Genomic DNA, 17,953 nt, shown 5'->3' on the forward strand with positions numbered 1-17,953 from the left:
TGAACTCCTGGGCTCAAGCAATCATCCTGTCTTGCCCTCCCAAAGTGCTGGTATTATAGGCATGAGCCACTGTGCCTGGCCTGAATCTCACTTTCTGAGTACCTATAATTCAAAATGGAACACTGTGATGATTCCTGGACAAATCACAGTCATAAATTGTTTTCCTCATTCCTTACCTTTCTGATTTTCTACCATTAATCAAACCAACGTGAATATGATCCCTCCCTGTGAGAAGCTGATCACTGAGATAAGGGGGGCGGTAAATGGATATAAAACAATAACTATAACAAAGCATGAAGAGTATTACTCTTTGGTTACTCTACATTTTATACTTGGATTAAGCTAGGCCAACAAAAAGTTGTAGGGTTGCAGCATCACAGTCCTGGCTTTTATAAAGCTCTTTTACTGAATTGTGCTCTGGTACCATGCTATATAGCTGCATGGAGGTCTCTCATAGGAAGCCACCTCATGAAACTCACCATGTATGTGTTCAGGCTGCAGACTTGGTACCACCTCCACCTTCCTACTTACCCCAGAAACATTTCTCTCCCATCTCGTTTCAGGAAAAACTCTCTTTCTCCAGAGCACCTGGCTTTGTCATTTCTGTCACTGGGAAAACTCCTAAGATTTCATGCTACTTCTCTCTTTAACTAGGAAGTTCAGAGGAAAAGCTGAGGCCACCTGCAGCAATGTGCAGCACATGATGGAACGTATTTCTGTATTAATTTTATTCTTGGTTTTATTTTATTTTTCTAGTCTAATAGTCCGTTTTGCTCCTAGACTGGCTAGGTATAGTAATTCTATACCTCATCCATTTCTTTTTTTACTGCTTTATGTATGTTTGTAAGTTGCCACTAAATCAACTTTGAAAGGGTGTGGTACTGGATAAGTAGTTAAAATACAGGTCATGTTATAGCCTGATAAGAAGGAATGAAGAGCCCAGTTGCCAAAGGCATCACAGACACAGTGACTTGTGTGAGTTCCTGAAGAATGATGAGAAACTCATGATGCAGAGAAAAGGAAGAAGGGCATTTCAGGTAGAGAAACTACCCAAGCAAAGGTACAGAGCCAAACAGGAATGTGGTGTTTAAGGGCAGGGGACAAACTAAATCTATAAAGATGGGAACACAGTAAGAGCCTTGAGTGTCACGCTTCACTCTAAGACAATGAGGAAGCATCTTTTTTTTTTTTTGTAGAGACAGGGTGGGTTTTGCCATGTTGCCCAGGCTGGCGTCGAACTCCTGGGCTGAAGCGATCTGCTTCCCAAAGTGCTAGGATTACAGGTGTGAGCCACCATGCCCGGCCTAGGAAGTATCTTTTTGCCCTCACACGTGCACACACACACATACACACAGACATGACCCAATTATGTTTAGATAAAACAATTCTAGAGTCCAAATGATGGCATGGAGAGTGTCACAACAGTTGCCAGGATATGAAGAGATGAGGACCTGAGCAAAGGAGACAGCAGTAGACACAGACAAGAGAGGGCAGATGGGGAGATGCTGGTGAAGGGAAACTGAGAGGTCAATGGGAGAGTGAGTCTGAATGGGAAGAAGGCCTGGACAGGAAGAGAAGGAGCAGCACAGGTGGAGGACAAAAAGGTTTCTCTTAGCCACTCCAACCTTTAGTTTCCTCATCTGGAAAACGGGTGTAATAATTGTACCTATGCTTCATTCCTGTGAGGATAGAATTAGGAGTGGCTGGGACATAATAAGCACTCTACAAGTAGTCCAAAAGAAAAAACAAGCAAGTTCCAACCCTGACAACCAACCAGGCACCAATCCTACCAATCTTTTGCATTTCCGTGGAGCTACTAACCTAGTTAAGATGCTAAGAAATATTCAGACATTCAAAGCTCTCCAGATTGCTCAACTATCTGCCTGTCAACTCAATCCATGCACAAGAGCCACCTCAAAAACAGCCAACTTAAGGTATAACTTAAGTCTCCTCTGCTGCAAAATCTCCACTGGCTCTCTATTGCCTGACAAAGTCTGTCTCACCTCCTCAGCCCAGCAGTGAGCTGCCCAGGGACTGCCCCAATTCTCTCTGGCTGTTTCATGCTCCTCTTCCATATGTGCTGTGCCCCACCTACATGGAGACTGCTTCCCACTCCTAGACTGAGCTCAAGAACCCTGCACGGTACTCATCCCATTTCTCAGGTTAAATTACCTTCCCCCTTATCCCTTCGGGCCATCTCTTGAGTCCCACAGCTGGAAGCACTAACTCTTGCCTCTCAACTTCCATATCTTCCTATTCACACATCTCCTCTGGATATTCTGGTTATATGTACACAGAATTTATCCCATGTCTTATGAAAGGTGGAATCATTCAGTGCTCGGTTTGATTAATGAAACACAGTATGTGCTCAACAAAATTTGTTGAATGGATGAGTAAATGAATGAACGTCAACTTTCAATCAGTTCTTAAATTTGGTAGTTAGGGTTAGTGAACAATGACATATGCCAAGAGGTATACTTATCCAGAATTAATGAGGAAAGGGAGATGGAATGAATATAAACTGAGTACCTACTACGTACTCGTACTTGGCATCATATTGGGCACATAATGATGATGAACTACCTAATGTATCAAGTACTTTAGCATAACACAAAACAAAATACTATTAACAATAGCTACAGTTTATGAAGTGCTTATTATGTGCTAGACACTGTACTAACTGCTACTGGCTACGACCACAACACTGGAAGTAGGTCCTATAAACCAGTTCCATTCTACAGGTAAGAACACAACGAATTAGGGAAGTTATAGCACTCAGGCAAGGTCACCCAGCCAGACCCACTGTAGTAAACCATACTTCCTCTCATTAAATCTCATTTAATAACATGTTTTCTTAAAAAGTAACAGCCTGGGGTCCAGGTTGGGAGAATAAGGGGATATGAATTTCAAAAGGACACAAGGAAACTTTTGGGGATAATATGTATGTTCATTATCTTGATTGTGGTGATCTTTTCGTGGGTATATACATATGTCAAAACTCATTAAATTATGCATTTTAAATATGTGAAGCCTATATTATATTAATACAACTATTTTTAAAAGTTTAAGGCTGGTGCTGTGGTACATGCCTGTAATCCCAACACTTCAGAAGGCCTAGGCCAGAAGACTGCTTGAGGCCAGTAGTTTGAGACCAGCAGGGCAACATAGTGAGATCCTGTCTCTATTTAAAAATAATAATAAATAATAATTTAAAAATAATAATAGACCAGGCACAGTAGCTCACACCTGTAATCCTAGCACTTTGGGAGGCCAAGGCAGGTGAATCACCTGAGGTCGGGAGTTTGAGACCAGCCTGACCAACACGGAGAAACCCTGTCTCTACTAAAAATACAAAATTAGCCAGGCATGGTGGTGCATGCCTGTAATCCCAGCTACTAGGGAGGCTGAGGCAGGAGAATCGCTTGAACCCAGGAGGCGAAGGTTGCAGTGAGCCAAGATCGCGCCACTGCACTCCAGCCTGGGCAACAAGAGCAAAACTCCATCTTAAAAAAAAAAAAAAAAAGGAAGAAAGAAAAAGCATATAGAAAAAGGGGTGGGGAGAAGATGGACTCTTGTTTACTTGAGGAAACTAATCACTCACGTGGCATTTTCATGGCTAGATCAAGACTTTCTTGGCTGGTCTTCCTTTTTGAAAGCTGCAAAACGGAAAATCCCAAGACTCATAATTAATCAGTACACTAATTAATGTTTTACTTTGCTCGGGAAAAGGGAAAAATCCTGACGTTCATTCAATAGCTACTCTTTGCAAGGTGCTTTAGGTATACCGTGTCATCTAAATTTGTGAAGCAAATATTATCGCCATTTTACAGATGACCAGACCAAGGCAGACTGGGGTCACTAAGAAACTTGCCAAAGTCATGCAAGAGGTAAGTATCCAATCAGGAGTGAAATCTAGATCTTCCTGACTCAAAAGACCTCTCTTTCACTAAGCCATGCTCCTTCAATGGCATAAATACTAACTTACATTAAAATTAAACAATGAAACTCATATCTTCTTAACATACTTACTATTTTAAGAGTATGTGTTTGTGTGTATTAATGAGACAAAAAAGAAAGATGTGACTTAAATCCATTTAAACCATGTTTTTAAAATATCACTTTTAAAGAAGACAAGGTAATACTTTTCTTCCAACTGAAGATACATTTTCACCATCTTAGAAAACTTTACTACCTATACTGTAATTTGCAACTCAGATTTTTTAAATTAAAAAATAACATTTTTCTTTTTCACATTTATAAGATATATGTGAACACTGAATAAAGATACATGTGTTACCAAAATAACTCCAATTTAATTAATTATTGATGCCAATGTTTGACATTTTTGCCATGTGTACTAAGAGTATAAGATCTATCAAAATGGCTTAGTATTTTTAATCTCCTTGATTATAAGAGAAAATGCTCTTAATATATGGAAAATGTAGAAAAATATAAATAGTTGCCATCATTATATCAACATGCAGATATTATAACCACTGTTAACATTATGATCTGTACTTGCTGGGCGCGGTGGCTCACGCTTGTAATCCCAGCACTTTGGGAGGCTGAGGCGGGCGGATCACGAGGTCAGGAGATCGAGACCATGGTGAAACCCCGTCTCTACTAAAAATACAAAAAATTAGCCGGGCGTGGTGGCGGGCGCCTGTAGTCCCAGCTACTTGGAGAGGCTGAGGCAGGAGAATGGCGTGAACCCGGGAGGCGGAGCTTGCAGTGACCCGAGATTGCGCCACTGCACTCCAGCCTGGGCGACAGAGCGAGACTCCGTCTCAAAAAAAAAAAAAAAAAAAAAAAACAACAAAAAAAAACATTATGATCTGTACTTGTAGTTCTATTTTATGAATGGTTGCAATCAGAGTATTCATATTTTCTAGTTTTATAAAAAAATTGTATATGGTGACATTTTCAGTCATCCCTACGACTCTATGAGACACAAGGTTTAAAAATGAAACAAATAGGGCCAGGCACAGTGGCTCACGCCTGTAATCCCAGCACTTTGGGAAGCCAAGGCAGGTGGATCACCTGAGGTCAGCAGTTCGAGACCAGCCTGGCCAAACATGATGAAACCCCGTCTGTACTAAAAATACAAAAAAAATTAGCCAGGTGTGGTGGCAGGCGCCTATAGTCCCAGCTACTCGCAAGGCTGAGGCAGGAGAATCACTTGAACCCGGGAGGCCAGAGGTTGCAGTGAGCCAAGATGGCGCCAGTGCACTCCAGCCTGGGCAAAAAGAGTGAGACTCCGTCTCAAAAAATAATAATAATAATAATAAATAAAAATGAAACAAATTCTTGAGGAAATTTTTCAGAATGTAAATTTTTTTTGAATTGCTGAAATTTATTAAAATTGAAAGACATTGTTTAATTAATCTTCTCTGCCATGAACTCCATCAGGCTGTGTACAAAAACCACTGGGAGGCTAAGGGTCACTAGATCCCGGGAGTTTGAGGCTGTAGTGAGCCTCAAAGGGCTACTGCACTCCAGCTTGCGTGACAGAGTGAGACCCTATCAAGGGGTAAGCTGCATGCTTGCTTGCTATCTGTGGTCATTAAAAACCCTAGATGCCTTTAGGAAATCAGGTCTACCTGCACTTCTCCAAGCATGAATTTTGAGTTCTTTGCTTCTTTAAAACTTGTTCCGTATGCACTATTGTCAAGCCGATTCTCTATACCTTTAAAAGGTCTCCAAAAATCTGCACTCAATCAACGGATAAAAACGTTACCAGTAATAAAACCATAAAGCTAGTCTAGACAAGTAAGATTCTATCATTTCAACTTCCAGGTTTCCGTTTAATGCCTGTGTGCCAATGGCTGGAGTTAGGCTTGCTCTTTAGTACCTCAGCAGTTATTCTCATCCCTCCTTTGGAACACCACTGTCCATAAGGCACCATCAAAAGCCACACTGCATCTGCACCTAGCATCATTCCTCCCAGGGGCCAACTCCTCAAAATGCAATTTTTTTTTTGAGACAGGGTCTTGTTCTGTCACCCAGGCTGGAGTGTAGTGGTGCAATCTTGGCTCACTGCAACCTTTGCCTCCCAGGCTCAGGTGATTCGCCTGCCTCAGCCTCCCAAGTAGCTGGGATTACAGGCACATTCTATTGCACCTGGCTAATTTTTTGTATTTTTTTTGGGGGGCGGGGTAGAGATGGCATTTTGCTATGTTGCCCCGGCTGGTCTCGAACTCCTCAGCTCAAGCAATCCACCTGCCTCAGCCTCCTAAAGTGCGGGTATTATAGGCATGAGCCACTGCACCTGGCCATGTAATATTTTTAAAAAGATAAAACATAGAAGAAATGTTCTTAAATTACAGAGAATTGATCCAGGAGGTCCAAAATAGAACTACTATAACTAATAGTCATTTTAGAATAAAAAGATGTAGGGAAGGACATTTTCAAAGATATAGACGACATTTCCTAGAACTGAAAGAAATGGATTTTCAGACTGAAAGGGCCCACCATACACAGAGCACAATGAATAAATAAAGAACTACACATCATGGTAATTTTCAGAACACTGGTGCTAAAGAGAGGATTCTCAAAGTCTCTAGAGAGAAAACAAAGGGCCTGTTCAAAGGATCAAGAGTAAGGATGGCACTGAACTTCCCCACAGCCATACTAGAAATAAAGTTATGGAGGCAATACTCTCAAATTCTGAGAGAAAACTGTTTCTAAACAAAAATTCTGTACCCAAACTATCAATTATGAGTGAGAATAAAGACATTTCAGACAAGCAAGGTTTCAAAAAACTTACTTTCCATGTACCCTTTCTCAGGAAGTTCACTGAAAATATGCTCCACCAAAATGAGAAAATGACACAGAGAGAGGAACAAGTGGGATGCAGAAAATAAGGGTTACCATAGAAGACACAAGGGAGCCAAGCCCAGGAGGCTGGTGAAGGGTGCCCTAGAACGGAAGTCGGCAGAGACCCTGGGAAGGCATCAGCTCAGACTACAGCTCAGTGCTGAACCACCACCTGAGAGTCTTTCCCTCAGGAAAATGGCATTGAGAGGCCATAGGAGGCAGGGAAATAATCGTCTTAAATACACAAACAGTCAAGCAGATGAAAGAGATGATGTTAACACAGCCGAGGGAGAGGTATATAAGGAAAGGAGACATAGCCATAGTACTTACTCCATTCACCAATGAAAAATATTGACATACTCAACGTAAACCATGAAATCAACTTAACCCAAAACTGTGATCTACCTATTCTAACAGAACAGGAGAAGGCCAAGTAGAATCATCTTAAGTAAAGCTAGTACATTTAAAGGCTAGGAAACTAGAGTCAACTTTTCAAGGTCTGGAAAGGTCATCTGAAGCTCCCTTTCACAGCTTTGGCAGCCTTATCCAAGGGTTAAAAGCCAAGCACTCTAGGCCATGCCTTCACCCTCATGATCCATATTCCACACACGTACCAGGCTACTACCTTCCAGAGCATATAATACACTGTCTCACCTTCATGACCTTGTTCATGCCATCATCTACCTGGAAAATCACTGTCAAAATACTTTTTAGTTGTCTAGGCCCAGTTGAAATATTCACCTCCTCTGTGAAGCCATCTCCAGCTCTGCCTGTCAGCATCACGTTCTTTCCTGTACCTCTAAAGCACTCTGTTCCTACCTCTAGTTGCCACCAGATCAGGGTTGGTTATTCCTATATGCACTCTGTTACTGAATGATAAACTTTAGGGCCTAGGTTACACCTATCCACTTTATCTCCTCAGACCTAATTCTATGCCTTATGATATACAAGGGCTCGAATAACTAGAGTGTCATATATGAAGAGCAAATATAAAGCACTCAAAAAAGCCAAGCGCTACCTCTTTAGAACTTGGAACACTGCTGTGATCTTTCTCCATTATCAGCCATCTGAGAACATTTGGAATAGAGAGGTTTTTCCATGTTGGCCATGGATTCACAAATCTCCCATCTTTTCCTTTCTTGGATTTAGTTACATCTTCTTCTAGTCTATAATCCAGTTTGAAGCTTTTCCTAGAAAACCTAGAAGAATCACTTCCTCCGGAATTTCGTGCTGAATTTTGACGTTTTCTTACTGCTTCTTTAGGATATTGGCTGCTTGTCATCAGAGACTGGTTGCTTTCATTTTCATCCATGTCCTTTCGTGAAGAACTAAAAAAAACAAGGGGGAAAAATACTGAGTTGAACATAAAGGCATTCAAACATAACACAGGGTACTATTTGTTAGCCAATAAAAACTTCTCCAAACTTATAAAAATATTATGTCTGTATTAGCTGAAACTTTCTTCTTGCAAGACACAATTTTAGAATACAGTATTACTTCTTGCTAAATAAGAAAGATGTGCCAGGCGCAGTGGCTCACACCTGTAATCCCAGCACTTTTGAAGGCCGAGGTGGAAGGATCACCTCAGGTTGGGAGTTCGAGACCAGCCTGACCAACATGGAGAAAGCCCATCTCTACTAAAAATACAAAATTAGCCAGGCATGGTGGCACATGCCTGTAATCCCAGCTACTCAGGAGGCTGAGGCAGGAGAATCGCTTGAACCCTGGAGGTAGAGGTTGTGGTGAGCTGAGATCACGCCATTGTACAAAAAAAAAAAAAAAAAACACGAAAGAAAGAAGGATGTTTGCTTTACCTATTAACATAACTGCCAAGCCCTTAAAAAATCCTTTATCTCCTGTCATCCAAAATAACGTATTTCCCCAGCCAGCATGTAAGCATATTAAATTCTCCATTTCAATGACATTCTGTAGAATAAATTAATGCACCTTCATGAATCTATAATATTTTCATATATGTATTTAGAAAATATTATTGTTAACAATGCATAGTAAGGACTGCTTCAGTTCCTTGAGGGAATTTAGTAATTCAAGCAAGTCGAATATATACACCACTAGGCTTAGTCATATTTACACTGAAGATGTTCTGTAACCAATGCCCCCAGAAAGTACAGCCAGTCCAAATCCCTGGAAAGGAGATAACACATTAAATGAGAGACATTTCAACAATGTATTTAACTGATCAATAAAATACATTTAAATATATCAGAACTGCCAAGTCAGTGAGTATGTATCCTAGCTATACGACCTTGAGCCAGTTTCCCACTCTCCCTGTACCCTGATTTCCTCATCTATAAAATGGAGAGAATGTTACTTGCCTCCTAGGTTTATTAAGAGACCTGTAATACAAGTAAGGCACTTGGAAACATAGTTAACACACACATAAACCCACCATCACAGCTCAATCAATGTCAGCTGTTGCTGCTGACCCTGTTATTCTTGCTACTACTGCTACTGCTTAACTCAAGGCATTAAAATCCCTGATTTTGACCTATACAGGACTCCAGATACACAAAAGTGATAAGTAACATATCTGCCATGAATTTCATTTCTTTCTTATTCTGTTAAACATTTGCTTTCTGTTTCATTAGTTTAAATACAATGCACACACATAGCACATTTTATAAGTGGAAATAAGGAAATGAGCACAGTAACAGAAAGCCAAATATTATTTTTATGGCTACAATGGTGTTTAAATAGAAATACTGCCCCAGAAAGAAAGGGAAAAACACAAACCCTAGGATGAACATGTACACAGAACCAAAACTTTTTTTCCAAACTGTCTAGAGTAAGCAGTCTGTAATCAAGAGAAGAATCACTGTGAAGAAAAGAAACCCCAGCTGACTAAAGCTAAAGCACATGCTGTTGCTCAGCCATCGCTGTGTGTGGGAGAGCTCAAGAGTTAAGAGAGAGTCTAACAAGATTTATACTTTGGGCAAATAGCTTACCCTTTCTCATCTTCCATTTTCTCCTGGTAAACTATCTACCTACCTGTGGAGGTTTCCCTCAAAGGATCAAATGGCACAGGTACATAATGTACTTGGCACTCACAAATGCTCATTCTTCTTTTCCCTAATCTTGTTAACTGGCCATACATCTAAATTGTTTTTTTTTTTTTTTTTTTTTTTTGAGACAGGGTCTCACTCTGTCACCCAGGCTGGAATACAGTGGCTCAATCACGGCTCATTCCAGCCTCAACCTCCCCGGGCTCAGGCTATCCTCCCACCTCAGCCTCCCAAGTAGCTGAGACCACAGGTGTGTGCCACCATGCCTGGCTAATTTTTTTATTTTTTAGTAGAGATGGGGTTTCACCTTGTTACCCAGGCTGACCTGGAACTCCTGGGCTCAAGCAATCTGCTTGCCTCCTCGGACTCACAAAGTGCTAGGATTATAGCTAAATTATTTAAGTTATTCTAGAACTTAAAGTGGTCTCAGAGAGTAAGCTCTCATAGAATCACTTTTACTGGGTTATCATTAAGTTCAGGCCAAGGGCTTTACAAAGAGCAGAAACAATGACCATCCATCTGAACCTCACTTCATCTAACAGATGAAAATATACAAGTTTAGAGAGTTTAAGTTACTTCTCAAAAAGACAATATGTCCAACAGATGGCAGAGGTGACCTCATGCTACTCCTTGTCATGATAAAACAGCTTATGAGATACCTGCATTTGTCATATACATATACATATGTACGTATATATACACACATATATATCATAATTCTACCAAATACATTAATAAATGTTTGGCTCACTGTTTTAAACAATGAAGGGATAAGGGAGAAAGGAAAAAAGGACACTTTGATTCAAAGACCACAAAGACAACATCAAAATAAGGTTTTGAACAACATCTAGTGGTCTAATGTAGCTAGGACATAAAAAGCAAGGAAGGGCCAGGCACAGTGGCTCACGCCTATAATTCCAGCACTTTAGGAGGCCAAGGCAGATGACTCACCTGAGATCAGGAGTTCAAGATTGGCCTGGCCAACATGGCGAAACCCTGTCTCTACTAAAAATACAAAACTTAGCCGGGAGTGATGGACCTGTGCCTGTAATCCCAGCTACTCAGGAGGCTGAGGCAGGAGAATCACTTGAATCCTAGAGGCAGAGGTTGCAGTGAGCCGAGATCGCGCTGTTGCACTCCAGCCTGGGCGACAGTGAGACTCTTGTCTCAAGGAAAAAAAAGAAGCAAGGAAGGTTTGTGAAAGTCGAGACTATAAAGGGTTAAAAGATTGGACAGTAAAGATAGGACTAGATTGTGAGCCTGGACTCCCTCTAAGGAGGTTGGGCTACACTGCAAGCAATGAGGAAACACTGAACACACTTAAAAGGCAGTGTACTTAAGGGCTGGGCGCAGTGGCTCACGCATGTAATCACAGCCATTTGGGAGGCCGAGGCGAGTGGATCATGAGGTCAGGAGTTCGAGACTAGCCTGGCCAACACAGTGAAGGCTCGTCTCTACTAAAAATTCAAAAATTAGTTGGGTGTGGTGACACGCGCCTGTAGTCACAGCTACTTGGGAGCCTGAGGCAGGAGAATTGCTTGAACCCAGGAGGCAGAGGTTGCGGACACTCTGTCTAAAAAAAAAAAAATGGTGTACTTAGGGAACACAACTCTGGTGGCAGGATTAAAAAGAAAGGAAGTGGCTAAAAACTGGAGCTTGGGAGATGGATTGAACGAAAACAGAAGAAGCCTAGAACACCCAATAACACTGAACCACCATGCCACATGTTTCACATATTTCATTTAAATTCATGCTCCTAGCAAACCCTCAAGGTAGGTATTATAATCCCCACTTTTTAATAGTGAATAGCAACGCAGTCAAAAGATGAGGAGGCAGTGCAATGAGAAGAGAAAAAGCAGAATAAATCCAAGAGACAATAAAGAAAATGAATCAGTAAGACTTGAGAGTATTTGGATAGTCACAAATTTTGGACTTTGTGGGGCTGGTTGGTCGGGAGGAGAGTGGGAAGAGTTAGAAATGGCAGCACCACTAATCAAGGTGGATTGTGACCCAGTGAGTTTGAGAAGGGTTTGAGGTCATGGGAAAGCAAGAACCCAAGAGAAAGTCCTCACTGACACCCAAAGGAAATGGATTCAGGCTGCTTTAGGGGTAAAAAAAAAAAAAAAAAAAAAAAAAAATTAGCCCACTGTGATGTTGCAAGCCTGTAGTCCCAGCTACTCAGGAGCTGACTGGGAGGATCACTTAAGCCCAGGAAGTTTAGGCTGCAGTGAGCTGTTATCATGCCACTGCACTCCAGCCTAGGCGACAGAGCGAGACTCCGTCTCAAAAAAAGAAAGATAAGAAAAAGAAAAGAAAAAATTGGTGCAGTGATCTTTCTTCTCTCTAAATAATAAGCTTTTTCAAAGTTGTCTATTCACGTGACCTCCATTTCCTCACCTCCCATCCACTCAGTCTTTCACCCCAATCAATCCATGGAAATAGGTCTCATTACCAAATAGCCATCCTCTCCTAACAAACTCCCTCCCCTAACACACACAAAGTCCAGTTTTCAGAAATGCTCTTTAAAAAACAAAAACCAAAAAAATCTGATACAAACAAAACAAAACGAAAAAACCTCCAAAGGGTTTTTTGAGGGCAAAGGTCAGCAGGATGGTTTACAGGGTCTGTGTTTCTAACCTACCCACACTCTCCACACTCTCCTCTACTCCATAAACACGGCCTGAAACTATTTCCTCAGATGTATCACGTACCCACTTCAGGGTGACCAACTGCCACGTTGTAATATCCTTGGGGTATGGGGAAATGTATAGTCACAGGATTATGGATTGCCATCCATGACAGATGTTAAAGCAACACAAAATGATGAAACTATGAAGCGCCATTTCACATGATACACTGTTGAAAGGGCAAGAAGGAGCAGAAGCACGTAAAACCTGAGCCTTGAAACTCTGGACTGGTTTTTCTGGAGGAAAAATACTCGAAGCCCATTTGGTGAATGTGCAAAATGACAAGCTCTGCCAATAGGTGCTCCAGTGACAAAGGGGCCTCAGCCCGAGAGTGGGTCACACGAGAATGCTCCTCATCCCCAGTGTCTTCTGGGCACTCAGTAGAGGACACAGCAACAATCTCGCAACAGTCATCCTCAAACACCACAGATAAAATGACAGAAAAACTACGAATGAGGAAGAGTGGGTTGTCTGTATGGTCCTGTGTTAACTAGCTTTGAGCTCTTCAAGCTTGACAAACCCCTTAACGTATCTAGCTGGAGTTTCTGTAATTAAATGTGGCAAATTTCAAACTATTTCTTGTTATGTAACTGTTTCCAAAATTAAAAATGTAAATGAAAATAATCCACCCTTGATTTCAGGCCAACACCAACTGAAAGTAGATGTGTACATGAATACACATAAACTGTAAACAACCTGTGTTTCAAAAAGTGCTTTAAAACTTGATAAAGATCTTTCCATTGTACTGATTTTGATTCAATTTAAGATCCATGAATTCTGAAAGAGCAATCTAAACAAATAAGTAATAAATAAATTAAAATACCGTGAATTGTAAGGCACCCTGATGTGTCATGTGCCACTAAGGAAGTAAAAATGTTATCAATTATAGTTAGGTCACACGTTAAACATGACATATACTGATATCAGTGGTGTTAAAATGTGAATAAAATGTCCATCTCAAAATGGATGAAATATAGCATTTTGTGTTGGAAAATAAAGATGTTGGGACAGGAGTGAAAACATTGCTTTTGGTAATTAAATATAATCAGAAGCATAATTAATTTGCTCATCCTCTTTCCCTCTGTGAACAACAACTAGTTATAAACATACCAAATACTAAATTTGTTCTAGAAAACTAGAATCCAGAAGAAAATTTAAAGGTAACAAACCCCTGTGACAAGTGATAAATATAAAATACAAATGTTCTAGCCAGGCACGGTGGCTCATGCCTGTAATCCCAGCACTTTGGCAGGCCGAGGCAGGTGGATCACCTCAGGTCGGGAGTTTGAGACCAGCCTAGCCAACATGGTGAAACCCCATCTCTACCAAAAATACAAAAATTAGCTAGGCATGGTGGTGTATGCCTGTAGTCCCAGCTACTCAGAAGGCTAAGGCAGGAGAATCGCTTGAACCCAGGAGGCAGAGGTTGCAGTGAGCCGAGATTCCAGCCTGAGCGACAGAGTGAGGCTCTGTCTCAAAATAAATAAATAAATAAAAATAAAAAATAAATGTTCTTTTTTAAAGAACAATGTATTACAAAAAGGACAATGTAAATTCCATTTAGTAATTATCAAGGACATTCTCTACATTTTTTGAAGATTAATTGCCTATTTAATAGCAGAAGGACTTATCCCTGTGTCTCCAACGAAAGAGAGGTCTGAGCTGTGATATTTGGTGAAGACAAGTCAGCCAAGTACAAATATTTTCTCTCAATAACTGCACACATGGGTAAAATGCTTTCAAAAAATAAGAATTCTCTATTTCAAAAGCAAATGTTTCATGCTTTCTTTTTTCAACATTTAAGATTTGCCAACTGCCTAGAATTGAATGCACTGCTTTATCACGTAAAATGCTAAAGAAAAAAATCACAGTAGTACAACATACATTTGGGATTTCAACATACTCATAAATTATGAAGCGGCAAATCATTCCCAGAGTAGACATTTAATAAATACTAATTAAGTTCCTGTCTATTACGTAACAAGAAAGATGCTGACGTTAAATCTGGAAAGTATTCAGAAGTGTATTTTCAGATATCTCTGACTAAATAACATTAAACTTACAATTCTGTATTTGCTCTCCTTATCCTTATTGAAGAGAAAGGGCCCTTTTGATACAATGCTAGATAACATGGCTAATGAAACTACGTCAATTAACTGAAATGTCTGCAAAGGGCTTCAGTGGGGGTAAAATTAAACTGTTCCCATCCTTCATATTCAATAAGATTCCAGGCAATACTGGTATTACTCCCAGAAGCATTTAGGGAACCAGTGGGAGGGCAGATACGTCCAAGCCCAGGAAGTACGCTGGATAATAAGAGGGAGAATGTTCTGTGGGAGGTATGTATACAACATTCATCAACCAAAAAAGTACTGCACTGTTATCACTGAACTTCATTCTTACCACACTTTATTGACTTAGCAAAACAACCAGTTTTGCTAAGAAGCTAAAAGAAAACAAAGCAGGGCCGGGCGCGGTGGCTCACGCTTGTAATCCCAGCACTTTGGGAGGCCGAGGCGGGCGGATCACGAGGTCAGCAGATCGAGACCACGGTGAAACCCCGTCTCTACTAAAAATACAAAAAAATTAGCCGGGCGTGGTGGCGGGCGCCTGTAGTCCCAGCTACTCGGAGAGGCTGAGGCAGGAGAATGGCGTGAACTCGGGAGGCGGAGCTTGCAGTGAGCCGAGATTGCGCCACTGCACTCCAGCCTGGGCGACAGAGAGAGACTCCGTCTCAAAAAAAAAAAAAAAAAAAAAGAAAACAAAGCAAACAGAAGCTTAATATACAGGACCTGAGAGTATGACAACATTTAATAACAATTATTGCATCAAAAATAGAATGTACATGCATAATATACATTTAGATATATGTACATATAAATCTATATATATATCACCAAACAATTTATCTTCACAAGAGTGGAAAGAACACTAGTTAGGAGTCAGAAAAACTGGACTCCAGTTCTACTATTAACTAGAGATGTTAGCTTGCGGGGAGTAACTCAGCCTCTCTAAACTTGGACTTACTCATCTGTTCAATAAAGATGGTAACTCCTAAACGTCGCTTTAAATGTCTGTTAGTCATTCAAGGAGACCATGAGTTAGTACTTCAAAGTGCTATACATATGGAAATTGCTGGCTAGTTGTGGTGCCTCATGCCTGTAATCCCAATACTTTGGGAAGCCAAGGACAGGAATTTGAGACCAGCCTGGCCAACATGGCAAAACCCTATTAAAAAAAAAAAAAAAATTAGCCAAGAGTGGTGGTGCGTGCCTGTAATCCCAGCTACTCGGGAGGTTGAGGCAGGAGAATCCCTTGAACCCAGGAGGTGGACGTTGCAGTGGGCTGAGATCGTGCCACTGCACTCCAGCCTGGGTGACAGAGTGAGACCCCACCTCAAAAAAAAAAAAAAAATGCAAATTGTTGAGGCCGGGAGCAGTGGCTCACACCTGTAATCCTAGCACTTTGGAAGGACGAGGTGGGCAGACTGCCTGAGCTCAGGAGTTCGAGAACAGCCTGGCTAACATGGCGAAACTCCGTCTCTACCAAAAAAAAAAAAAAATACAAAAAGAAATTATCTGTGTATGGCAGCCCGAACCTGTAGTCCCAGCTACTTGGGAGGCTGAGGCAGGAGAATCACTTGAACCCGGAGGCAGAGGTTGCAGTGAGCCAAGACTGCACCACTGCCCTCCAGCCTGGGCAACAGAGCAAGACTCTGTCTCACAAAAAAAAAAAAAAAAAAAAAATGCAAATTGAAGAGTAAAGAATATGATAAATAGGACCTTTGATCCAACTGAGTTGTTTTTCAAGTGAAAGATAAAACATTCTAGAATTTCATATGGCTTTAAAAGCCTAAGTTGCTGAATTTTTTTCATTTTTCTTTCCTTAATTTTACGTAACAAGACTATAAAAGTACGTAAGTTTTGTTATCCTTTAAAAAAATGTATTTTCTTTTGTTAAAACTTTAAATTTGTCACAAAGCATTCATCCAATTATAGACAAAAAATTATTTTGACAAATAATTCACAAAGAAATGCCAACCAACCAAAAGCATTTAAGAGTCCAAATAAATAGTTTTGTTTTTTTTTGTTTGTTTGTTTTTGTTTTTGTTTTTGAGACGGAGTTTTGCTCTTATTGCCCAGGCTGGAGTGCAATGGTGCAATCTCGGCTCACTGCAACCTCCACCTCCCAGGTTCAAGTGATTCTCCTGCCTCAGCCTCCCAAGTAGCTGGGATTACAGGCACCCGCCACCATGCCCAGCTAATTTTTGTATTTTTAGTAGAGACGGGTTTCACCATGTTGGCCAGGCTGGTCTCAAACTCCTGACCTCGTGATCTGCCCCAATGGCCTCCCAAAGTGCTGGGATCACAGGCATGAGCCACTGCGTCCGGCCCCAGATAAATAGTTCTGAGAGGAAAGAATGCAAAACGCAATTTGAATCTTTGGAATACACTCTATTAACAGACTTTAAGTCACCAAAATACATAAACACTCTAGAAGCTTCCTCTATAATAAGAGGTTTTCCCCATAAGTAAGTAAGAAAGTAAAGCTTTCATTAGAATCAAAAACAATAAAACAAGAGAAACAGCTGGCTTAAGAACAAAGCCCATTTATGAATACCTTTTAAGACTGGAATCCTTAGGATGATCAAATTAAAATATCATGTTACGGTAAATTTGGAAAACATGCATAAAATATTTATTGAAATAACATAGTTATCATCTCTTTAATACCTTAAAAAATAACAGCAAGCACAAAGTGCAGGTTCATTTCCAGTATAATCAATTATACCTAAATGATATACAGAAGTATTTAATTGAAAAGGTCAGGCCAGGTGTGGTGGTGTGCATCTGTAGTCCCAGCTACTCAGGAGGCTGAGGTGGGAGGACTGCTTGAACTCAGGAGGTCAAGGCTGCAGTGAACTGTAATTGAGCCACTGCACTCCAGCCTGGGTGACAGAGCAAGATGCTGTCTCAAAAAAAAAAAAAAAAGAAAAGAAAACCAAAAAAGAAAAGGTTGGGGGAGGACAAGGTAGGAAGAACAGTAAGTTGATGCCTGTGGAACTTGAAATGCATCCTAAATATGTCAGATGATCTTTCTTTTTTTTTTTTTTTTTTTGAGATGGAGTCTTATTCTGTTACCCAGGCTAGAGTGCAATGGTGCAATCTCGGCTCACTGCAACCTCCATCTCCCAGGTTCAACCGATTCTCGTGCCTCCTCCCGAGTGGCTGGGATTATAGGCATGCGCCACCAAGCCTGGTTAATTTTTGTGTTTTTAGTAGAGATGGGGTTTCACCATGCTGGCCAGGCAGGTAGATGATCTTAAATTTCATTTACTGTTCCTGAACCAAGATTTTAACAAAAAAAAACTTCCAAAATGGGACTACTTTCTCTCTACTATCTCCATCTCATAATTAAGTATACAAA

General features: G+C 40.7%; 1 protein-coding gene across 9 annotated transcripts in view; it reads right to left on the reverse strand.

The window, feature by feature from the left end:
• Positions 1–17,953, reverse strand: part of NAPEPLD (N-acyl phosphatidylethanolamine phospholipase D) — a 48,877-nt gene that overhangs the window by 19,713 nt on the left and 11,211 nt on the right. For all 9 annotated transcript variants that reach the window (XM_058425518.1, XM_058425494.1, XM_058425515.1 and 6 more), the window contains one exon: positions 7,835–8,144. In XM_058425518.1, coding sequence (XP_058281501.1) covers positions 7,835–8,144 — 310 coding nt within the window. The remainder of the gene's footprint in view (positions 1–7,834; positions 8,145–17,953) is intronic.

Source organism: Hylobates moloch, unplaced genomic scaffold (genome assembly GCF_009828535.3).
Source record: "Hylobates moloch isolate HMO894 unplaced genomic scaffold, HMol_V3 SCAFFOLD_1, whole genome shotgun sequence".
In the NCBI taxonomy this organism is placed as follows: Eukaryota; Metazoa; Chordata; class Mammalia; order Primates; family Hylobatidae; genus Hylobates; species Hylobates moloch.